The sequence below is a fragment of the Lynx canadensis genome, chromosome D2 (assembly GCF_007474595.2).
Source record: "Lynx canadensis isolate LIC74 chromosome D2, mLynCan4.pri.v2, whole genome shotgun sequence".
Classification (NCBI taxonomy): domain Eukaryota; kingdom Metazoa; phylum Chordata; class Mammalia; order Carnivora; family Felidae; genus Lynx; species Lynx canadensis.
This window is the reverse complement of record NC_044313.2, coordinates 30,977,344-31,001,829: the sequence shown is the minus strand read 5'-3', so window position 1 is coordinate 31,001,829 and position 24,486 is coordinate 30,977,344. Positions and strand designations below refer to the sequence as shown.

The 24,486-nt window shown below is 42.1% G+C and overlaps 1 protein-coding gene across 5 annotated transcripts in view; it reads right to left on the bottom strand.

Annotated features, from left to right (window-relative positions):
- Nucleotides 1–24,394, bottom strand: part of MMS19 (MMS19 homolog, cytosolic iron-sulfur assembly component) — a 34,091-nt gene extending 9,697 nt beyond the window's left edge. For 3 of the 5 annotated variants that reach the window (XM_030335329.1, XM_030335328.1, XM_030335330.1), the window contains exons 1-9: nt 24,227–24,354; nt 9,896–9,944; nt 7,982–8,082; nt 6,982–7,067; nt 6,526–6,600; nt 6,055–6,124; nt 5,352–5,480; nt 5,200–5,261; nt 302–388 (exon numbers count right to left, since the gene is read on the bottom strand). In XM_030335329.1, the coding sequence (XP_030191189.1) occupies nt 302–388; nt 5,200–5,261; nt 5,352–5,480; nt 6,055–6,124; nt 6,526–6,600; nt 6,982–7,067; nt 7,982–8,082; nt 9,896–9,944; nt 24,227–24,338 (771 nt within the window). In that variant the 5' untranslated portion in view covers nt 24,339–24,354. Of the gene's footprint in view, nt 1–301; nt 389–5,199; nt 5,262–5,351; nt 5,481–6,054; nt 6,125–6,525; nt 6,601–6,981; nt 7,068–7,981; nt 8,083–9,895; nt 9,945–24,226 lie in introns of those variants that run through there. The other 2 variants (XM_030335327.2, XM_030335331.2) reach the window with 2 other exon arrangements.
- Nucleotides 24,395–24,486: the final 92 nt, after the last annotated feature.

Genomic DNA, 24,486 nt, shown 5'->3' with positions numbered 1-24,486 from the left:
AAACCAACCTTCCTGCCAATCTGTGGCCAGACTCCCAATTAACCTGAAAAGTGGGCTAGCTGGCAACACTACAAGATTAAGAGAGCACCATATAGCAACTGGATTATTATTTTAAACAAAGATATGGTAAAGTTTTCTACTCTGAAGGTCTGAAGATACTTGCCACACAAGCCTTAAGACATTTGCGGGATGCCATACCCTAAAACGTATACTGGATCTTTCTTTTTCCCATACTCTTACTATTCTTTCTTCAGAGCCTTCTTTGGGTTGAGGCTACATACCTAACCTTGGCTAGACCCACCTCAGCAAATCGCGGTGTAGAAGCCAGCACAGCTCGAAGACTCAGGATGAGGTCTTCTCTCTGGATACCATGGGGATCATTAGGTGGCTGGAAAAGGGAAAAGGGCCATGGGTTTGCACAACTCTTCAGACCACCCTCGGACACAGGATTCAACCTGGCAACCCTACAGAATAGGGTGATATTTATACCCAGTCTGGCAGAATAGTGTGATAGAAGGCCCCAGCAGGAAGACATGCTTACTCTCACATGTTCCGCCTTGGGAATTTCTATCTGTTGGGCATTTATGTTCTATCTGATCTATCATCTCATCATTTGAGAGACAAACACCTCAACTTTCTGGTATGTTACTTTCTTCTTTGTATATATCCTATGACTGTATGTTAGAAGACATTGTTTTCCCTTTAAAATATATATACTTTTAAAACTGTAATTGTTTTGAAGATAGGGTTTATGTTTTTTAATTTTTTAATGTTTATTTATTTTTGAGAGACAGAGCATGAGCAGGGGAGGGGTAGAGAGAGAGGAAGATACAGAATCCAAAGCAGGTTCCAGGCTCTAAGCTGTCAGCACAGAGCCCAACATGGGGCTCGAACCCACGAACCAGGAGATCATGACCTAAGCCAAAGTCAGTCGCTTAACTGACTGAGCCACCCAGGGGCCCCGGATTTATGATCTTTTTTTTCCTGCTTAATAAGGTACATTTTTCTGTGGTATTATTCTTTCATAACATTAGGTTTTGTGACTGTTTCTATTTCATTGTGTAGTTGAGCCACAATTTATTTAAATAATTCCCCTTTGATGGACATTTCTATTTTCTCATTCTTATAAAAAAGGTATAATTCTCTCAACATAAAAAGCATTGATGGTTTCTGTGTCAAAAAGCCAGTCTGAAGACGTGTATCAGATTTTCTTTTTCCTCTTTAGAAACAAACACCAAAAATACAGCAAAAGGATTTTAAGACATAAAGCTATAGGTGCCTGGGTAGCTCAGTCAGTTAAGCATCTGACTTTGGCTCAGGTCATGATCTTGCAGTTTGTGGGTTTGAGCCCTGTGTCAGGCTCTGCACTGACAGCTCAGAGACTGGAGCCTGCTTCAGATTCTGTATCTCCCTCTCTTTCTGCCCCTCCTGCGCTTGTGTGTGCGCTCATGCTCTAAGATAAATACATAAACATTAAAAAAAAAAAAAAAAAAAAAAAAACAAGGGGCGCCTGGGTGGCTCAGTCGGTTGGGCGACCGACTTTGGCTCAGGTCATGATCTCGCGGTCCGTGAGTTCGAGCCCCGCGTCGGGCTCTGTGCTGAGCGCTCAGAGCCTGGAGCCTGATTCGGATTCTGTGTCTCCCTCTCTCTCTGACCTTCCTCCATTCATGCTCTGTCTCTCTCTGTGTCTAAAATGAATAAACGTTAAAAAAAAAAAAAAACAAAAAACCAAGACATAAAGCTAGAGGCACCTGTCTGGCTCAGTTGGTACAGCATGTGACTCTTGGATCTTAGGGTCATAAGTTCAAGCCCCATGCTGGGTGTAGAGATTATTTAAAAATAATAATAATTAAAAATTAAAAATAATTAAAACAATAAGACATAAAGCTAAAGGTTGAGGAAAATAGGTTAAGAGATGTTAGCAATAAAATTTCAGAAGCTAAAAAGAAGAAGGATAAGAAAATGACTTAACAGGGCCAAGACAACAGTCTGAATCCTCAGTAGTCTTGGGAAACGCCTACTCAAAAAGCTTTGCAACTGGCAGTACCAGGTGCCTTTGGAATTGGGAGTGGGGTTAGAGAACCACCTAGATTGCTTCCTAGCTCCTCCCTTTCTTCAGCAGAATCTGGACGTTTAATTCTCTGGAGAGGGTAAGACAGAGGTCCCTAATCTTGGAGATGTAGGTGCAGTAGTGGGCCTGGGAAAATAGGGTACCTGATCCAAGAGGAAGGATAAAGGAATCCTGAGGATGATGGTAAAGGAAGATTTAATATCTACTTTGCCTAACGAGTAGGAAGCAACCAGTTGAGACTATATGTATGGCCAAGTTAAGAATGGTTTTTAGGGGCGCCTGGGTGGCTCAGTTGGTTAAGCGGCTGACTTCGGCTCAGGTCATGATCTCGCGGTCTGTGGGTTCAAGCCCCGCGTCGGGCTCTGTGCTGACAGCTCGGAGCCTGGAGCCTGTTTCAGATTCTGTGTCTCCCTCTTTCTCTGACCCTCCCCTGTTCATGCTCTCTCTCTGTCTCAAAAGTAAATAAATGTTAAAAAAAAAAAATTAAAAAAAAAAAAAAAAGAATGGTTTTTACATTTTTTTCCTTTTAATTCCAATGTGGTTAACATACAATGTTAAATTAGTTTCAAGTGTACAATATAGTGATACAACAATTCTATATAATACTCAGTGCTCATCAAGATAAGTGTACTCTTAATCCCCTGGTTTTTACATTTTTAAATAGTTGGGGGAAAAAAAACCCCAAAAGAATAATATCTTGTGACATATGAAAACTATATGAAATTTAAAGTTCCATGTCTATAAAGTTTTATTGCTATACTCTGTACCACACTCCAGTGTCTACGGCCATTTTTGTTAGAACAGCAGCATTGAACAGTTGTGACAGAAATGATAGTCTGGAAAGCCTAAAATAGTCACTATCTGGTCCTTTACAAAAAAAAAGTTTGCCCAGCCCTGCTTCTAGAGTGAGTGTACATGCATAGTGAAAATCAAGGGAACCATCACTTATGCTGACGTGATCCACTATGATGATGCAAAGACCATAAAGCATATTTCTGATACAAGAAACTAAAATAAACAGATTTAAAAAACAACAAAAAGAATATTTCTTTAAAAAATTTTTTTTAATGTTTATTCATTTTTTGAAAGACAGAGGGAGACAGAGCACAAGCAGGGGTGGGGCGGAGAGAGAGGGGGACATAGAATCCGAAGCAGGCTCCAGGCTCTGAGCTGTCAGCACAGAGCCCGACACAGGGCTCAAACTCACCAATGGTGAGATCATGACCCGAGCCGAAGCCAGATGCTCAACCAACTTAGCCACCCCAGGTGCCCCCCCCCCCGAAAATATTTGATAGAAATAGTTACCCTAAAGCCAGGTGTCTCTCATTTTAATTGACAAGAGCTTTCTGCTTCCCATACAGACCGTAGTGCAGAAGAACATACAAAATTCTGCTTGAGGAGCACCTGGCTAGCTTAGTAGGTAGAGTATGTGACTCTTAATCTTGGGGTCATGAATTCAAGCCCCACGTTGGGTGTAAAGCTTCTTAAAAAAAATCTACACAAACGAGAAATTCTATCATTATAACTTTTTTGTGTGTGTAGAATATCCGAGAAAATACATAAGCAGTTGGGGGCAATGATCATCTTTAAAAGGAAAATGGGTGGTTGGCAGCAAAGGGGCTTCACTCTCTATCTTTTAAATACTGAATCATGTTCACTCTATTACATTTCAGAAAAATGAATGACATACTCTTTCCTGCCCCCAAATTATAAATGCATGTATTCCAGCAATTCCACTTTTAGGAATTTATGCTACTGTTCTACCCACATATATATGTGAAATGATACATGTACGGGATATGTAAGTTGCAGCATTGTCTGTAACAATGTAAGATTAGCAAGAACCTTTATCCTATAGAGGACCAGTGAAATTAATTAGGTATTTCCATTGAAAGGAATACTACTCACCCATAAAAAATAAAGAGCTAACTTATATACTGTTATGGAACACTCTCCAGGATATACTAAGTGAAAAAGGCCAAGTACAGGAAAAGTGCATACATACACTGCCATCGGTGGGGGGAGGGGAGCATTTGCTTACGTTATGGATGAAAAAGTTCTGTAAGATACAGACCTAATTGATAAAATGGTTGACAACAAAGAAAGAAACGGTGGTTGATAGATTTTTCACCCTTTTGCACCTTTCAGGTTTTGGATAATATGAATGTATAATTTTTTCGAAACAAACACAAAATAAAGCAAAAAAAGAGAAACCTGGTGGCCTAACAAAGAGCTTTCAAGATTTCAAAGGCATAACAAGTTCTTGTGAGTTAGAAAGTGACACTGATTACAAAAGAGACGAAGAGAAATTCAGGAGAGGTGGTCCTAAGGACCATGGTGTCAACTGGAATAAGCTGGTAAGCAATTCCCCACGGCAAAGATGGCTGTGTAACTTTAAAGGCAGTAAGAGTCAGTACTGAGATGTTAGTTGGTTTGTTGTCATAGAACTTTCATTTCTTCAAAACCACTAATGCTTGCAGTACACATATGCATGCATACCCATACAATGAGGAGATCCTGAATTTTTGGAAATAGAAGGGAAATCAAGATGCAGAGTAGGAGGAAGGTCCAAGGGGGTCATGGTCAGAGCATGCTGTGTATACTGCACTGAACTATGTCTTCTTTGTTTTTTCAATTTTGTTTCTTTTGCCTGAGATCACCCCTCAGACTCCAGGATCAGATCCTCATTCCTTAGAAACCAACTGAAATCTCATCTCATCTGTGAAGTCATTTCCTGCCTATTCTAGCTCACAATGAACTCAGTCTTCTCTGAACAATTAGAACGCCACTTGTTTTGGTCCATAATCTCATATTGTTACTTAAATGTTTTAGCCTTCAAGGGCAGAAACCATGTTTTACAATCCTGTAGCCCTTGGCACTACGTACGTTGTTAAGGAGCTTAAGGAACCCCCAAATACCCGCTGAATTGACTCCCTCCTCTGATGGCCAATGCTTCTTCATTCCCAGTTTACTAAAATGTAAGTTCACAAGGGCACAGATTGTCTCCTTTGTTCACTGCTGCGTCCTCAGTGCCTAGAACTGGACCTGACTCACAGGAGGTACTCAATGAATATTTGAATGAATCAATGAATGAACAAATGAACAAATGAATAAATGGTGCTACTTACAGGGGTAAAATCAATAGGGAAGTAACAAGATGTCACTTCAAACAACTCCTCCACAAAGGGTCCTAAGGTAACAGAGAAACAATGACGTCAACTTACAATTTTCACTCATCTGACAAGCCCCAACCACCTAATTCAAGGCTACAAGGGCATACCCAGGCTATAGTCCCTAGAGATGAGGTCATGGACGATGCGGAAAGCCACCAGAAGATTTCGCGGATCCTTTTCCCCATCCATCACCTGGATGAAGCCAAAGGTGAAGTCAGCTCCTAGGCCCTTCAGCTCTGGGGAGGAGAGAACAGGTCACTATCCTTCCTCAAGACAGAAAGCTGGGCTTTCTTCTGGCTTGTGTTTTCCCTCTACTATCATTGTCCCACCTTTGCTGCTTCCCAGAGCAGACTCTTTTTGTTTTCCTATTCTGAGAGAGTGCATAGTGAAGAAGAGATATGCAATATATAACCATTAGAGGTAAGAGGTTTTTTTTGGTTAAGTTTATTTTGAGAGAGAGAACACGAGTGGGGAAGGGGCAGAGAGAGAGGGAGAGAGAGAATCCCAAGCAAGTTCCTCTAACAACGTGAAGCCTCAGCAGGCTCCATCTCAGGAAGCTAAAATCAAGAGTCCACACTTCACCTACTGAGCCACCCAGGCGCCCCCTTGAGGTAAGAATTTAAAACATCGGTCCATACCCTATCCTTCCTTTACTTTACTGGGGAGTGAGTGGACCCCTCCCAGTTTTCCTTCATTCTTTTCAGAGTATGGGCTCTCCTATATGACTACCAAGCTAAACACGAGTCCTGGTAATGGGGGGAAAAGGGATGTGCTCGCTTTTCAGACTTGCCAAAGAACCCTGCCTTTTACCTTCTTCCCGGGTTCGCATGAAGTTGGTGATGATACTGTAGACTGTGTGTCGGTCCACCTGAGGCAGGGACTTGGGGTGAGAGAGACCATAAGTAAAGAAAGTACTCAAAGAATACCTAAGCTGACAAAATTACTTCCTGCTTCACAATCTCTAGGTGGACAGTGCTCTTTATACTAGCATAAGAACCTAAGAAGAAATGCAGAGAAAGGCTATGGCTATTGGACTACCAGTTATAGCAGGGGAGCCAATAACCAAAACCTGTCTGCTTTACTTTCTTTAGGTTTAAGAGGATGCAGGTCAGACATAATAGCATGGCTACTTCTCCTTATATAGTAGCAAGGACTAGCATTTAAACATGGTCAGGGATCTGAAAAAGTTCAGGACTTAGAAGGCAGTATCTTTTGCTACCTAATCCTAGTTATGTCAAGGCTGAGAGACAGCAGAATACGAAAGTGACCGTTATCACTCACCTGGACGTGGACCTCCTGGAAGATGGCTTTAAGTACAGAGACAGCCAGCCCTGGGGGCAGGGCCACACACAGACTCTGGGGGAGAAGAGGAAATGTGTGAGTACTGAGGGAATTCTAGCCTTCAAGATAGAATCCCCAAAACGGTCTAATTAGCTACAGTGGGAATCACAACATCCAGGTTCAGGAAAAAGCACTAAGAGTGAGAAACATGGTCCCTTTTCTCGAGTTGATTAGTTCTCTACAGCTCTTTCCACTCTGGTTCTGAATTCCAGTCCCCCCAAAATACCTGTAATCTCTAGACTAAAAACAGAAGTGAAACTGGCTGACACTAGTTTATTCCCCACTTGGGCATCTGCTCCTCATGATGTGGGAGTCTCATGCCCAAAACACAAGGACAGAATTCACTGGAAAAGGGCTCCTGCAAACACAGTATGTAATGAAAAAAGGAGAACTCACAAGTGCCCTCAAACCTTGCAGGACAGATGGGATCACAAAATGATGATCCTTCAGCCGGTTCTCATAGAATAGGATCAGGTGGACCACTGCACAAACCAGAAATGCAGCCATTATTTTACACAGGCTCCTTCCCAAACTTTGTAAAGGCTGTTCCTGTTTGGGCTTTACTACAAATTTTCTCCTCCACTAAGAGATATGTCCCATGCCCTCCCATTTGAGGGTGCCTTGATCAGTCAGGAAAATAGGTGAACACCTTTTGTTATCAATTCTCACATAGGTCTGCATTTGAACCCACTTACAACCCCAGAACTTCCTTTCTATAGAACCAGAATGGGCAAACTTTCTCAAAGGGCCAGATAGTAAATATTTTAGGCTTGTAGGACATAGTATTGGTCACAACTACTCCACTCTGCTCAACTTGGCCGCTGTAACAGAAAAGCAGCATAAACAAGGTAAATAAATGGTTGTGGTTATACGCTAACAAAACATTATTAATAAAAATAGGCTGTAGTTTGCCCACTACTATGCTATAAAGGATAAAAAATGTCTAAGGAGGGGCGTCTGGTAGCTCAGTCAGTTAAAAGTGTCTGATTCTTGATTTCGGTGCAGATCATGATCTCACAGCTCCTGGGATCAAGACTGCCTCCGGCTCTGAGCTGACAGCATGGAGCCTGCTTGGGATTCTCTCTCTGCCTTTCTCTCTCTGCCCTTCCCCTGCTCACGCTCTCTCTTTCTCTCAAAATAGATAAGCAGTAATAAATAAACTTTAAGATAAATAAATGAATAATGTCTAAGGCTACATTTGAAATCCCAGTGTCAGCCTCAATACTTATCTCTCTGCCACATATACCAGTGAGAATGAAGATACTGAATTAGTGGTTCACAGATTCCTTATGCCCTCCCTTTTTTCTTCCCTCCCTATAAAGTTGGCTTGAATAGACAAGGAAGGAGGCCTTGGCTCAGCAATCTGGGAAGATACTCCTACTAGTGATGCCAGTACCTTCCTTCTCCAGGAGCAAGGAGTGACACTGGAGTAGCACCTGTGACAGAAGTTGGATTCCTCGTGCCCGAGTTCGGGGTTCTGGATTCTCTAGAGATGACCTGGGGGAAAGTAGGATATAGAGAGCTTGACATAACCCTGTTGAAACTTTTGAAGGCATAAATATTTTGAAATTAGTCACACTCACCCCCCTGGGCATGGAATCCAGCCCAGGAAAGGTGTTCTGTAGGTACTCAGCATTACAGATAACAGTAAAGCCAGAGTCTAAACAGCCAATTCCCAGATTGATCTGGCATTCATTAGAGGCTCATCTGACACCACCGCCAACAGAAGCATCCATCTCCAGGCGCTGATTGGGCATTTGGCTTATTCTTATAGTGACCTTCCTCTGAAACAGAGCTTAGCAGCTACCCACAGGGCTCAACAGATCATGGGCAGCTGCAACTTCTACCCAAACAGGAGAATAAATATATTACTGCTAAGAAAAAAAATGCTGAGAGCAACCAAGATCTTAGGCCGGGGTGGGCGGGGGGGAATCTTTATAACTGCAAGTTTACAAAGTAAGATGGTCAGAATAAATGTTTTAACTATTTAGGATTACTGAATTGGAAAACCTGGACTGAGGCAATAAGGTAACTTATCTTCAGAATAGGTCTTATAGAGATTACATTGAAACATACTTGAAGAAATCTAAGTAAGTTAATGTAGGAAGTAGAAGATTTCTGAAGGAGAAATGACTAGGACATTTGACTGAAATCTCAAGGATAAGGGTGTCTATACCTAGGGGTAAAGGGAAAAAATAAAATCACTCTTGACAGGAATAGAATAGGATCTTGTCGAAAGGCCCTGTTAAGAAGTGGAAAACTTGGTGTTTAAAATTAGACCAAGGCACACAAGTGTTCATATCAGCATTATTTAGAATACCCCAAATTTGGAAACAACCCTGATATCCACCACCTGATGAATGGTTAAACAAAATGTGAGATATTCGTGTAACAGATTATTCTTCAGCAAAAAATGAAACACTATCGAAAGCCATAACAGGGATAAACTGAAAACATAGACTAATGGGCATCAGGTTTCTGAGGTAATGAAAATGTTCAAAAATTGATTGAGGGTTGTATAAATCTGTGAATACACAAAAAGTGATGAACTTTGTGACATATGAATTACATCTCAATAAAGTCATTTTTTTTTAAATGGACCAAGGCCACACATGAGTAGAAAGGCCAAATGGTCTCTCATGTGGGAGAGAGACATAATAGCGACCTACATTCCACCCCACCCTCCCAGTTTTCTAGTTTTCTGCTTCAGAAAACAAGCTGGCTGAGACAGTTAACCTTTGTAAATAAAACGTCAATTTAGATGGTCTACCAAGTATGAAATAGGAGAAAAGCAGGCAACAGACAACAAGCACATACTCCCTCTGGTGCCTGGATATCTGGTTTTAACACTGATCTTCCAGCTGTTTCCTCAGACCTTTTCCTATAGTGAGGATCTGGTGCAGGGTCAGCTTCCTGGCAAATCCCCAGGCAGGGCCCACGACAGGTCTGAGTCAGATCCACACTGACTAGAATCCCATGGGGCAGGTAGGTCTTTAAGAGGCACAGGAGGAATCCCAGCTCTAATTAAATAACAGTTGATGGCCTTCAACCACCCATCTCACTCCAAACTTGTGGGCTGATCCAGGAACTTCCAACCCTTCCTCCCTTAGGGACTTAAGTCAGGTGGCATCAAACTTGTTTCAGGAGAAACACAGGCTTAGACTGAGGCAGAGAGGAAAGGAGGGTACTGGGCTACAGTAGGAGAAGTTCAGGACCAGTCAGGTCCAGGAAAGCAGCAGTGTACAACACAACCTTTTCAGAGTGCACAGGCAGGGCTGGGAGAAGGGAGCTCTACCGCACAGGCTCTTACCCAAGGGCTTCCACCACTTGTAACACTGTATAGCTCCCAGATTTCACATCTAGAGGAAACAAAAGAAAAAAATATAAACCCAGTCCCAGTATTGAAAGGATCTAATTACCAATGTTTCCTGCCTACCCTAGGGGCACCCTAGAGCCCCTTCTACGTAAGAGGTATTACTGTAACACTTCAAACATGCAGCTTCAATTATAGAAATTGAAAAGGAAATAAACGTATCGTTTGTAGATAATGACTGTATACCTAGAAAATCCAGAAGAAATAACTGAAGAAATACTACAAATAAAATAATTCACAGGACTCCTGGGTGTCTAAGTCAGTTAAGTGTCTAACTTCAGCTCAGGTCATGATCTCACGGGGTTCATGAATTCAAGCTCCAAGTTGGGCTCTCTGCTATCAGCACAGAGCCCACTTTGGATCCTCTGTATCCTTTGTCTCCGTCTCTCTCTGCCCCTCCCAGGCTCATGCGCTCCCTCTCTCTCTCAAAAATTAATAAACATTAAAAAATAATTTATTAGCTGAGTACAAAATTAGTATTATGAAATTAAGAACCTTCACATATACATATATACACAAAATACCCTGTAAAATGATACAAAAAGGAAAAAAGATCCTATTTATAATAGAAAAAAAAAGGGGAGGGAAAAATACCTGGATATAAACTTAACAAAAAATGTGAAGAACTGAATAGTGAAAAACTTTAAAGCACCAGTGAGGAGCACAAAAGAAAATTTGAACAAATAGGCATGCCATATTCATGAAAGACTCAAGAAAACAGATCTCCCAAATTAATCTATAATTTTAAACAATCTCTATGAAAATACCAGAATTTTTATTTTGGGGGGAACTAGATAAACTTATTCTAAAGTTAAAATGCAAAAAAAACCCCCACATAATTAGGCAAATTTTGAAAAAGAACAATGGGGGAGGGAGGGAAGGTAGACCTTCCAGATATTAAAAAATTGTTATAGGGGCGCCTGGATGGCTTAGTCGATTAAGTGTCCGACTTCAGCTCAGGTCATGATCTCATGGTTCATGAGCCTCACGTTGGGCTCTGTGCTAAGAGCTCAGAGTCTGGAGCCTGCTTCAAATTCTGTCTCCCTCTCTCTGCCACCCACCCTCCTGCCTCCCTACTTGTCCTCTCTCTCAAAAAAAATAAAACATTAAAAAAAAATTTAACATGCCACAAACAAACATTAAAAAAAATTGTTATGGGGTGTCAGGGTGGCTCAGTCGGTTAAGTGTCTGACTCAGGTCATGATCTTATGGTTTGTGAGTTTGAGCCCCACATCTGGCTTCTAGCTGCTCCCCGCCCCCCCCATTTGGGCTCCACACTAAAAAGGTGTGGAGCCTGCTTGGGATTCTCTCTCTGCTCCTCTGCAACTTGCACATTCTCGCTCTCAAAATAAACTTAAAAAAATTGTTTCAGGGGTGCCTGGGTAGCGCAGTCGGTTAAGCGTCCGACTTCAGCCAGGTCACGATCTTGCGGTCCGTGAGTTCGAGCCCCGCGTCAGGCTCTGGGCTGATGGCTCGGAGCCTGGAGCCTGTTTCCGATTCTGTGTCTCCCTCTCTCTCTGCCCCTCCCCCGTTCATGCTCTGTCTCTCTCTGTCCCAAAAATAAATAAACGTTGAAAAAAAAAAATAAAAAAAAAAATTGTTTCAAAGTCACAATAATACATTTGTGTATACTTTTTTTAGTGTGTACTTTTGAATATACTTGAAGATTTCTAGAATAAAAGTAAAAAAACAAAAAAACAACCAGCATAGTATGAGTTCATATTCTTAAACAAAGAAATCAATGGTACAGAAATAGTAGAGAAAGTCCAGAAAGAAATACAAATGCATATGAGATGATGATTTTTAAAATTTCAATTAATGGGGAAACTAGACTACTCAATAAACAGTGATGGAATGATTGGGTAAATATTTGGGGAAAAAAGTCTTGACTTTGAATCTTTCATCAAAGTAAACTTTTCAAATGGATTAAAGAAAAAGACATGAGAAAATTCCTAAGTATAAACTAACATTATCAGAAGCCATTGAAAAAAAAAAAAAGACTGGTTAGGGGCACCTGGGTGGATAGCTCAGTTGGTTAAGCATCTGACTCTTGATTTTGGCTTAGGTCATGATCTCACAGGTTGTGAATTCACTGTCTGCAATGACAGTGTGGAGCTTGCTTGGGATTCTCCTTCTCTCTCCTTCTCTCTGCCCCTCCCACTCCCATGCTTGTGCTCTCTCAAAATACATAAACATTTGAAAAAAAAGATTGGTTAAAATCAGCAACATTAAAAAATTGGATTTTCTGCAGGACAAAAACAAACAAAAAACATCATTAAGACAAACTAGAGGGGCGCCTGGGTGGCTCAGTCGGTTAAGTGTCCGACTTCAGCTCAGGTCACGATCTCACGGTTCATGGGTTCGAGCCCCATGGTTCATGGGTTCAAGCCCCACGTTGGGCTCTGTTCTGACAGCTCAGAGCCTGGAGCCTGCTTTGGATTCTGTGTCTCCCTCTCCCTCTGCTCCTCCCCCACTCATGCTCTGTCTCTCTCTCAAAAATAAACATTAAAAAAAAATTTTTAAAAAAGACAAACTAGAAAAACATATTTGTAATTCTTACAACATAGGGCTTTTTTTTAACCAACACATAAAGCTCCTACAAATCAATGAGGAAAAGATCAACAACCAATTTAAAAATGGGCAATACCTTGGGGCACCTGGATGGCTCAGTCGATTAAGCATCGGACTTTGCCTTAGGCCATTATCTCACAGTTTGTGAGTTCGAACCCCCTTGTCAGGCTTTGTGCTGACAGCTCAGAGCCTGGAGCCTGTTTCAGATTCTGTGTCTCCTTCTCTCTCTGCCCCTTCCCCACTCCTGCTCTGTCCCTCTCCCTCAACAATAAATAAATGCACATTAAACAAATTTTTTTTTAGCATGGGCAAAACCAAAAGAATGAACAGGCATTCTACAGAAGATACTCATATTCACAACAGAAATACAAATTAAACTATATGAAAGTCTTGTTTTTATGAAAGTCTTGTTTTTAACATACTAGATTGGTAAAAATAAAAAATAACTTTGTAACACACCTATGTTTGGTGATGGTATGCAGAAATAGGCACTCTTACACATTACAAGTGGAGTATAAATTGGTACAACCCCTTTATGGAAGGCAATTTGACAATATGTTTAATAAAAATTACAAGTGTATATATGTTTTAATTCAGTGAATCTTCTCAAAATTTATCCCTACATCCTTGTAAAAGTACAAAATAGTGCATACTACACACATACACACACACGCTGATAATGGGACATGATCTAAAATCCAGACAATGTACAAAAATAATATATACAATACTAAGTGCACAGCATTGTTTTTAAGGGGAAGGAAGGTTGTTTCTATTTGCATTTATTTATTTCTCCAGAAGATAAAAGGAACTAATATTGGTTGTCTCCAAGGAAGGACACTGGATGGCTAGGGGGTTGACAGGTAGACTTAAAAAAAAAAAAAAAAAAAGATGTTTTACTGTGAAATAATTTTAGAGTTAGAGATTAGCATTAATGTATTACTATTAAACTCTAGACTGTATTTAGACTTTACCAGTTTTTCCACTAATGTCATTTTTCTGTTTCAGGATCTAATTAAGGATACCACATTGCAATTAGCCATCATGAATCCTTGGTCTCCTCTGGTCTGTGAAAGTTTCTCAGTCTTGTCCTTAAGGACCTCGATATCCTAAAGTACTTTATAGAATGTCCCCCAATTTGGGGTTTGATGTTTTCCTATTGTTTAGACTGGGGTCATGGGTTTTGAGAAGAATAGCACAGAGGCAAAGTATCCTTCTCATCATATCATATCAATCATACCAGGGGCACAAGGTATCAATATGACTTATTTATTATTGGTGATTTTATTTTATTTCATTATTATTATTTTTTAATGTTTATTTATTTTTGAGGGAGACAGAGAGAGAGCGAGCAGGGGAGGGACAGAGAGAGAGGGAGACACAGAATCCAAAGCAGGTTCCAGTCTCCAAGCTGTCAGTGCAGAGCTTGACGTGGGGCTTGAAGTCACGAACTGTGAGATCACAACCTGAGCCGAAGCTGGATGCTCAAATTACTCGGCGAAGGTAATATCAGCCAGTTCTGTGAACTACAGAGGTACTATTTTTCCTTTCCCATACTATCTTCTTTAGAAGATTCAAAGGGGAGGCAGAGATTAACCTCCACTTCCTAGAAAGGAATATGTTGACCTACCTATATTATATGGAATTGTTCTGTAAGGAAGATTCATTTCTTCTTCCCCCTTTATTTATTCAGTCATTTATTTTACAGCAGTATAGACTCATGTACATTTATTTTACACTTCAGGTTATAATCCAATACTAGGTTATTTTGCTGTTCAAGTTGTTCTATCTTTGGCTGCAGGGAGCTTTTTTAGATTGGCACCTGTCTTTTTGACTTGTCTCATCCATCCATCCATCCATCCATCCATCCATCCATCCATTTTTTTTTTTTAACATTTATTTATTTTTGAGAGAGAGAGAGAGACAGAGCATGAACGGGGGAAGGTCAGAGAGAGAGGGAGACACGGAATCTGAAACAGGCTCCAGGCTCTGAGCTGTCGGCACGGAGCCCGACGCGGGGCTCGAACTCATGGACCGCGAGATCATGACCTGAGCTGAAGTCGGACGCCCAACCGACTGAGCCACCCAGGCGCCCCCATCCATTTATTTTTTAAAGTTCATTTAGTTATTTTGAGCCGGGGGAGGGGGGGCATGAACAGGAGAGGGGCAGAGAGGGAGAATCCCAAGCAGGCTCTGCACTGTCAGCATAGAGCCAGATGTGGGGCTCTATCTTATCAATCGTGAGGGCATGACCTGAAGGGAGATCAAGAGTGGGATACTTAACCAACTGACTGAGCCACCCAGGCACCCCATTTATTTATTTTTTATAAAGTTTTATTAGAACACAGCCAGCTCATTAGTTTTTAAATTTTATTTATTTATTTAATATATTTATTTCTGAGAGAGAGAGAGAGCACAAGCAGGTGAGGGGCAGAGAGAGCAGGAGAGAGAGAATCCTAAGCAGGCTCTGCACCTTCAGCGCAGAGCCTTATGTGGGGCTCAAACTCACAAACTGTTAGATCATGACCTGAGCCAACACCAAGAGTCACATGCTTAGCCGACTGATCCATGCAGGCACCCCTTAACGATTTTAAGAAATCTCTACACCCAGCGCGGGGCATGAACTCACAACTCCAAGATCAAGAGTTTCACACTTCACCGACTAAGCCATCAGGTGCCCCTGTTTTAAGTCATCTCTATACCTAGTGTGGGGCTTGAACTCATGACCTCAAGATCAAGAGTCACATGCTCCTGGGGGTGCCTGGGTGGCTCAGTTGGTTAAGTATCCAACTCTTGATACTTAGGCCAGCTTAGGTCACGACCTCATGGTTCGTGAGTTAGAGCCCCATATCAGGCTCTGTTCTGACAGCACAGAGCCTGCTTCAGATCCTGTCTTCCTCTCCCTCTGCCCCTCCTCTACATTCTCTCTCTCTCTCTGTTGTTCAAAAATAAATAAACATTAAAAAAAAAGGGTGGGGGGCGCCTGGGTGGCTCAGTCAGTTGAGCGTCCGACTTTGCCTCAGGTCATGAACTTGCGATTCATAAGTTTGAGCCCCGCATTGGACTCTGCTGACAGCTCAGAGCCTGGAGCCTGCTTCAGATTCTGTGTCTCCCTCTCTCTCTCTCTGTTCCTCCCCTGATACACTCTGTCTCTCTCTCAAAAATAAATAAGGAATAAAAATAAATTTAAAAAAAAAAAGTCATATGCTTTACCAACTGAGCCAGCCAGGCACCACATCGTTTCACTTTTTAAGTACTTTCTTTTTTAGCACTACAAAATACTATAGGCTCATCCTGTAATTTCTCTATCCGAGCCCTAGAATCAGCCTTTTCTCCGAGAAACCCTGATTCTTTTTACTGGAGAATGCTATTACAAACCAAGATCTGGGTATAGCTGTGCTTGCTGCTATTGGGATACCACTGCTCCTAGGCCCCACTTAGCTGGGAGACACATATGTCCCAGGGAGAGCTGGGAAACACATATGTACGTATTAACCCATACATATATGTACATGTATATCTTTAATTATTTTTCTATCTGTATATATCAAACTAAACATGGGGCACCTGGGTGGCTTAGTCAGTTAAGCCTCTGACTGTTGGTTTTGGCTCAGATCATGATTTCATGGTTCATGAGTTCGAGCCCCACATCAGGCTCTGCGCTGATGGTGTGGAGCCTGCTTGGGAGTCTCTCTCTCTCCTTCTCCCTGCCCCTCCCCCATTGTGCTGTCTCGGTCTCTCTCAAAAATAAATAAACGAACTTAAAAAGAAAAACACCTAAATATAAGGTCATGTTAAAGTCTCCAGCTATAATCCAGGACCGCAGGGTCCATTCTAGCCTCTCTCCTTGTTGTTTGTAATTTGTTTCTCTGACAGTGAGAAATCTGGTTCCCATTATCTACCATTTATTATTTTTTCAATCCTAGTATAGCAATAAATTACTTTCCAAATTGTCAACTTCTGTGAGAAACAGATATATAAAAGCCAAGTGTGTTTATGTACAGTTTTGTCTTTTTTTTTTTTAAGTTTATTTATTTATTTTGAGAGAGAACGTGAGCAGGAGAGGGGCAGATATAAAGAATCCCAAGCAGGGGCGCCTGGGTGGCACAGTCGGTTAAGCGTCCGACTTCAGCCAGGTCACGATCTCGCGGTCCGTGAGTTCGAGCCCCGCATCAGGCTCTGGGCTGATGGCTCAGAGCCTGGAGCCTGTTTCTGATTCTGTGTCTCCCTCTCTCTCTGCCCCTCCCCCGTTCATGCTCTGTCTCTCTCTGTCCCAAAAAAAATAAATAAACGTTGAAAAAAAAAAAAAAGAAAAAAAAAAAGAATCCCAAGCAGGCTCCACACTGTCAGCCCAGAGCCTGACACAGGTCTTGAACCCACAAACCATGAGATCATGACCTGAACCAAAACCAAGAGTTGGATACTTAACCAACTGAGCCACCCAGGCACCCCTGGACAATTCTGTCTTTAGCCTCCAGACAAAATACTGTTCTACCAAATCACTTAGATCAGCTCCCTCCTCCCTTTAGTGAGGACACATCATATACTAGTAATACAGTAGATTCATTTGTCACTGTCTACATTTTTTTTTATTTAAAAAAAATTTTTTTTAATGTTTACTTATTTTTGACACAGAGAGAGACACAGCATGAGCAGGGAGAGAGAGGGAGACACAGAATGTGAAGCAGGCTCCAGGCTCTGAGCTGTCAGCACAGAGCCCAACGCGGGGCTCGAACTCACTAACTGTGAGATCATGACCTGAGCCGAAGTCGGATGCTTAACCGACTGAGCCACCCAGGTGCCCCTCACTGTCTACATTCTATCTTGAGAGGGAAGGGAGGTTTTTCTCCATGTATCCTTTTGTACCTTTTAAATGTTGTACCATGTCAATATATTACTTATTTTAAAAATACATTTCTAACAGCACAATAGTAATTCACACAGATCTACCAGAAGCTTCTTAGGATATAGTCTCAAGGAAGAAACAGAGAGTAAAATCTTAGCAATCTTCCTAAGGGTTTGGTTACCACAGAGGAGTTCTAGCTCCATCAGGAAATTACTTGCAGCAGCCTGTTCTGGGTCTCCAACCCACCTACCTCTAAATGTCAGACCTAATAGGTTAGCATTCACCAACACTAGACTTTAGCTAGAGTGAAAAAGCAGCTTGAGTAAACTCCTAAACTTCCAGTTCCCCTTAAATTTGTGGTCTCAGCAACAGGGGTGAGTAGAACTAGATAAAGGCTCACTCTGGTCCTAGAGTAAGAAGTCCAAAATGCCTGAGAAAAGGAGCCCTCTAGTCAGGATTCATAGCTCGTGACTGGCACCAATTTAGACATCAGGCACTCTTAGCCCTACTCGTGCCAGGATGTGGAAGGCCCAGCTGCTGCCCCTGTTCCTGAGAAAGAGCCAAGTGAAAAAATGTCCAGGCTGTAGGGTGGGGGAAGGGACAGCAGCCAGACTAACAGGACAGACCAAGGAACTGACAGTTAGGCTCTGTACCTCATTCCTTAATGGCAACACTGAAGTGAACAGAGATACTCATTTCTGGGTTATACACTATAAAAGAGTATTACACAGTTTGGGAAGGTGGAAAAGGGTACCTTTTTGGAACCTCTTGGTCAAAGACCAGGTAACTCTGCTAAAAACCCCATCTAAACACTAATTTCAGTGGTGGCCACAGAGGGAGCATTTGTGCACAGGAAGCTTTAGAGGACTGATTACTGTTACTAGCAAAGACCATCACTGAACCGTCATTCTTCTTCAGCAAGAAAATCAAAGTCCCCTGGGAATGCTGGGCTATGGTCTAATGTTGGAAATACCTGAAGTGCTATAAGACAGAGACCTGCCTAATAAGCCCCATTCAGTTGCCTCTAATTTTTTCATTTAAAAAAAGGGTCTAATTTATATACAGCAAAATGTACAGATATTAACAGTATAATTTGATGAGTTTAAGCAAAAGTATACCTCGAGTAACCAACATCCCAATCAAGATGTGGAATATTTCCAGCAATGGACAAAGTTCCCTCATGCCCCTTACCAGTCAATTCCCTCTCCTATAGGTTGCCTCAAATTTCATAAATAAAAAAGACTTCTTCACCATGAGTATACAGCATTATGAAACTGGCTGTTTTACAATTACAAATAGACACCCATTGGCATGTGATTCCTTGAATTCCAGTTATGGGTGAACTCTCCTGGCAGAGCCCTCTGGTCTTCATACTTTTCACAAGGATATTATCTTGAGTTAATGCAGCACAAACATAAAGAAACGTGAAGTATAAAACTAATACAAAATTAGAAAAAATGAAGAGATTTACTTATATAAGCTTTATAGCTATTATACAATAAGAAATAAGAGTAAGGAAAACGGTGAGTACAGTGGCAAAAAGCTAGAATCAGTATTTTGAGGGTGTTTTCACAAACATAACTAAACCTAACATTTTATTCTAGTTTTGTCGAGTCTACCTCAGATATGTCTTTTAAATAAAACTCTTCCTTTCCATCCCTTTAACCAGACTATATAGAGACAACCTTCAAAACAGTCCTCCACTTTTTGGTGTGCTGAAAATGTTCTAGAATTTATTTTTTTAATTTTTTTTTTAACGTTTATTTATTTTTGGGACAGAGAGAGACAGAGCATGAACGGGGAGGGGCAGAGAGAGAGGGAGACACAGAATCGGAAACAGGCTCCAGGCTCTGAGCCATCAGCCCAGAGCCCGACGCGGGGCTCGAACTCACGGACAGCGAGATCGTGACCTGAGCTGAAGTCAGACGTTTAACCGACTGCGCCACCCAGGCGCCCCTAGAATTTTTAGATAGTGGCAATGATTGCAGAACATTGTGAATGTACTAAAAGTCAATTAATTGTACACTTAAAATGGTTAAAGAGGTTACCTCAATTTTCTTAAAAGCCCTTTTCTAAGGGCACCTGTATGGCTCAATCGGTTAAGTGTCAACTCCTGGTTTCAGCTCAGGTCATGATCTCCCAGTTCACGGGTTCAAGTGCCACACTGGGCTCTGAGCTGGCAGCCTGGAGCCTGCTTGGGATTCTCTCTCTTTCTCTCTCTGCCCCTTACCACTTGAGTGCTCTCTCTCTCTCAGAATGAATAAACTTTAAAAAAAATAAAAAGCCTTACAAAAATGTTTACGTATTTATTTCAAGAGTGCTAGCAGGGGACGGGGGGGGGGGGGGGGGGGCAGGGGCGGAGCAGAGAAAGGTAAAGAGAGAATCCCAAGCAGGCTCCGTGCTGTCAGCACAGAGCCAGACATGGGCTTGATCACATGAACCCAGAGGTCAGGACCTGAGCCGAAACTAGAGTCGGACACTTAACCGACTGAGCAACCCAGGTGCCCCTTAAAAAAAGCCATTTAATCCATCCACACTCTATCTAGAATTACCTCCCTAAAATGCAGAATTACTTCCCTGCCCACCAGTCTCTTTTGCTCCTTACTGCCTAAGACCTGACTCCTTGGCCTGATGTCCTTCACACTTTAGCCCTCAAAGCCCCTCTAGCCTCACCTTTAATCATGACTCCTATCATTCACTGTCCCAATTAATTTATCAAGCTCTTCCATATCCTTAATCCTGTAAATATTCCCTTGGTTTGAAATGCCTCCTTCCTGTCAAAATTCAACCCTTCAAGATCCAGCTCAAATTACTCCCTTTCATGTTTCTCCATAATTCTTTAACAAAATTGTCATGTGTGCTTGTTTTATTTATTCAAGATTTATTAAGCACCTATTACAAATCAGGTACTGGGGTTAGGGCTGGAGACAGAAATATAGACAGGGAGCTTTTAAGGAGTCCACAGTCTTGTTGGGGCAGAAAGACCTTTAAAACAATCACAGTGTAACACGCTCAGTGTTGCCATAGTGATATAAACAGAGACTGAGTTAGCATAAGAAAGGAGTAAAATTCCTGGGTTTATGAACCATCCATTACTAACGTTTTAACATTGTAAGTTTTCCCAAACGAACACTACCTGAATCCGGAAGTATCGTTAATCATGCACTCGGACTCCTGGGATAAAAGAAAAGCTATTAAGGGGCTAATTTTCCTAAAGGTAGTCTCACTGGCATTAAGGAAAAACAAATGTTATGTTCTTTTCCCTACATTAAGTAGGCTTAAGTTTTTCCAATGTGCCCAAGACTTACTCTCTAAAAATGGACCTACTAGCACCTCCGAACTACCCACATTTCCCTCAGCAGGGCACCAGTTCATATGGAGCACTGAGCAGGCATCAAAGGAGTATTTTATATGAGACTGACAGAATGTACAATCAGACCTCTGTCTGATGGAGTTGCAGCCTCTTGAGAATCTGGAGGAGCAACCAATGGAAGAAGGGGGAAGGATGTGAAGGAGCAGTAGAGAGAAAAATCCCAATCAGGACTCAGTTTCAATCAAGCTGAGGATGCCATAGACATTTCTCAGAACTGTTTTACTGTTGTTTAACAATCTCTTGGTTTCAGGAATAGTGGTCTCCCACAAAAGTGGGAAAATACAATACAAAAAGACTGAAAAGAAAGAAAATCCAAATAACTGAAAGGAAGAAAATTTATATCCATAACACACTTCAAAATCAGCTTCCTTTCCAACCTCCATTTTTGAACAAAGGACTTCTCCTTTGTTCATCCTCAGGCTCAAAAGCTTGGGGTCACCATAGAGTCCTCACTCTCCTTCAACTGTAACTAGTTAGGCCTCAAATTCCACAGATTCTTCCTTCAACATCTCTCATTCCATTCACTTACACAGTTTTTTACTGCATACTTAGTTATGCTAGTCTCCAGGAGACTTGGGTGGTAGGTATAGGATAGGACGTGGAGATACATACAGAAACAGCTACTACACAAGTCTGCTAATAACTGCTAATAAATGAGTGTCTGAGAAATAAATACCACAAAGATTTTGAAATGTGAGATGATGTCTGGCTGGAGTAATCAGGAAATGCTTGGGGGGCAGGCAGTAAGCACTCAAGCCGACCTTGAATCCGAGGTCTAACTTTGATCAGATGGAGCTAGTGAAAGGAACTGGGAAGGAAAGCATTCAGGGAATAGCAAATCCAGGTGGCTGCCAGGCACCAAAGGTCCAGGACAGGAGTGGTAAGAGTAAGGGCTGGGGCCAAGTAGTGCAACCTTTGAATGCTAGCCTAAGAAGTCTTTAACCCTTAACCTACCGGTTCATTTCTCTGCCCCGTCATTTGCACCTTTACATCTGACACCTACTTTCATCAGGAACTTCACTGCAAAGGTGCAAAACAAAGTTGGTGGTAGCTGTCTTTGTGATCATAGGGTGTTATGGAACAGGCTGCTGCTGTGAGTGGCTGAACAGAAAGCTGGTCTCTTTAGTGCTAACAAAACTAGACTCAGGCTGGATTAGAAAGCACAGCTAATTTTGGGAAGGTTTCAAAACCCTGTCAGCCTTCAACAACATTAACCAGGGCTGTGATCTCAGATTGAGAATACCAATTTAATCCTTCTCAAATTTGCCTTCATTATATGACTCCCCTGCTCAAGGATCTACGATGAGTTGTATTACCTACAATAGGTCATTCAAACCCCTCTGCCTGGAATCCAAGGTTATGCATAATCCAACCCCACCAAACCTTTTCAAACTTATCTGTTACTATCAACCTCCTTTCCTAGTCAGTAGGGCTAAATTACAACAGGGCTAGTGTTACAGTCTTAGTAGAGCTGAGTTACATTTAAAGTACATAATAGTTAAGGCCATTTTTTTAAAGCATAAAAAATATAAATTTTAGGGGCATCTGGGTGGCTCAATCGGTTGAGCATCCAACTCTTGATTTCAGCTCAGGTCATGATCCCAGGGTAGTGGCATCAAGCCCGGTGTCAGGCCCCATGCCAAGTGTGGAGCCCGCTTAAGACTTTCACTCCCTCTGCCTTTCTCTCTTGTTCGTGTGCTCTCTCTTTATATATATATACATATATACACACACACACATAAATACATATATACACATATATTTATAAAAACTTGGCAGTCCTTATTCATGCTGTATCCTCAAGTGTGTTCTGAACTTGAAAAGTCCAAAATTATTGTGTTCATACTGTATAAATGTGAAAGAAAAGTCACAAATGACACTGATGTAACAGTAGGGGGAAGGTGTATACATTATCAGTGAATGTTAAACACTTAAGATTTTACAGTTCACTGGAGATGAACTGTACACCAAAATAAACTGTAAACCAACTCTAGTTAATAATATGCCTACCAAAGTATTTAGGAGGAAGTATTTAGAAGGATATCTGCAATTTAAATAGACGGAAAGATGTGTGACAAAGCAAGTTATGTTAAAATGTTAATGGTAGTTGAGGTGTTGTGTGTAGGTGTGTCTGTTATGAAATTCTCTGCTGTATGTTTGAAATTTTTGATACTAAAACACAGGGGGAAATGGCATTGATAACACACTATGCTTCGTGAAGCTGTAAGAAGTTAAAATTGTTGGAATGGCAGCATCAAGCATTTGCTCCTTGATGCTTCCTTACTGGCATGCACATAACCCACGAAGCCCTTATTTTCTGGTGTGGTATACTCTCTGTTTGCATGGTTATCTCTCCTACCACAGTAGAAGTTCCTGGTGGGCACAGAACCACTCTAATCTGGATTTACATACCTATTGCTTTGTATCGTGTTTGGAGAATAGTATGTGTTCAATAATGGTGGGATGACTGAATGAAAGTGTAACTGCTAAGGACCAAAGTAATATGCTCTCTCACAATTCACTTTTTTCATTTCTCACGTACGCTAAAAGTTAGTACGTTCCGTGTTCAAAGGAAATACTGTCTTTTATTTTTCCCCAAGCATGCAAAATTTCTAAAAGTAAGACAAAACTCATCTGTGTTCAGATTACTTTGTATTCTATTACTTAAACAAGTCTGAAGACCTCCTGACACTCAACAACTCCTTAGGTTTTTTGTTTTTTTTTTCCTTTTTCTGAAAGTGAAGTCTCCGACTTCCAAGGACATCTGGAATTTGTTTTAAGCAAATCTTAGATATGTTGTGAGAACTAAGAGGTTCCTGAACTGGCCAAAAGCAGGAAACCGGAGATCTGGGGAAAAGATAAAAACAAACACTACATAAAAAACTCACGAAGCAAATTAATCAAGAACTTTCCCAAGAAACGGAGGGAAAGTCTTAAGGAGGCTTCGCGGAACATCTCAAACCCCCCCCCAGAGCGGTTTCTCCCCTCCTCTCTCCCATCACAGCCAGTCAGAGATAGCGCCGCGCGGCCACTCCCAACATGCCACGCGACTGGAGCTGGTGCCGCGGAAGATGCTGCTTCTCACGTCAACCTCCGCGAAACAACGTGCTTTCTCGGCGGGAGCAGCAGATTCTGAACTGGAAAACCTAGATCTGAGTCCCTGCTGCCCCACCCGCCTGATGTGCCAATCTCTTGTCCTCTCTGTGCTTCAGTTCCCTCATCTGTGAATCGGTAATGACTCTGTAACCCCAGTTCGCGCACAGGGTGATTACTAAGATGAGGGGCGTAAAGGCGCTTTAAAGAAGACGCAAGACTCTCAATTTGTTACGGTTCTTAAACACGCGGTGCTTACAACCAGCCCCAGACCAATCTCTCAAAGTCACCGCTGTCCCTCACTCCCTTCCCGCCCGGCGCCTATGCTGAGGCCGCTCCCTCCTGTCGGCCCCATGCGGGAGCCGCGCGGCGCCGTCAGCCGTACCTGCAGCTACTTGGTCAGCCGGGCCCTCCTGCTGACCCATGACGAAGTCTTGCACGAGGCCCCACAGGGCGCCCGTAGGCGCCACCGCCTCCAGAGCGGCGGCGGCGGCCATGACGCGAACCAGAGACCGTGGGAGGGGAAGTGGGCGGTGGCACGGGATGGGCCTCTGAGCGCACGCGCCTCCTGAGCCAATCGCCTTTGGAAGGTTAAAGAGGCGGGGCGCTCCCTGGATCACGTGCCTGCCGGCTCCTGGCCAGGCA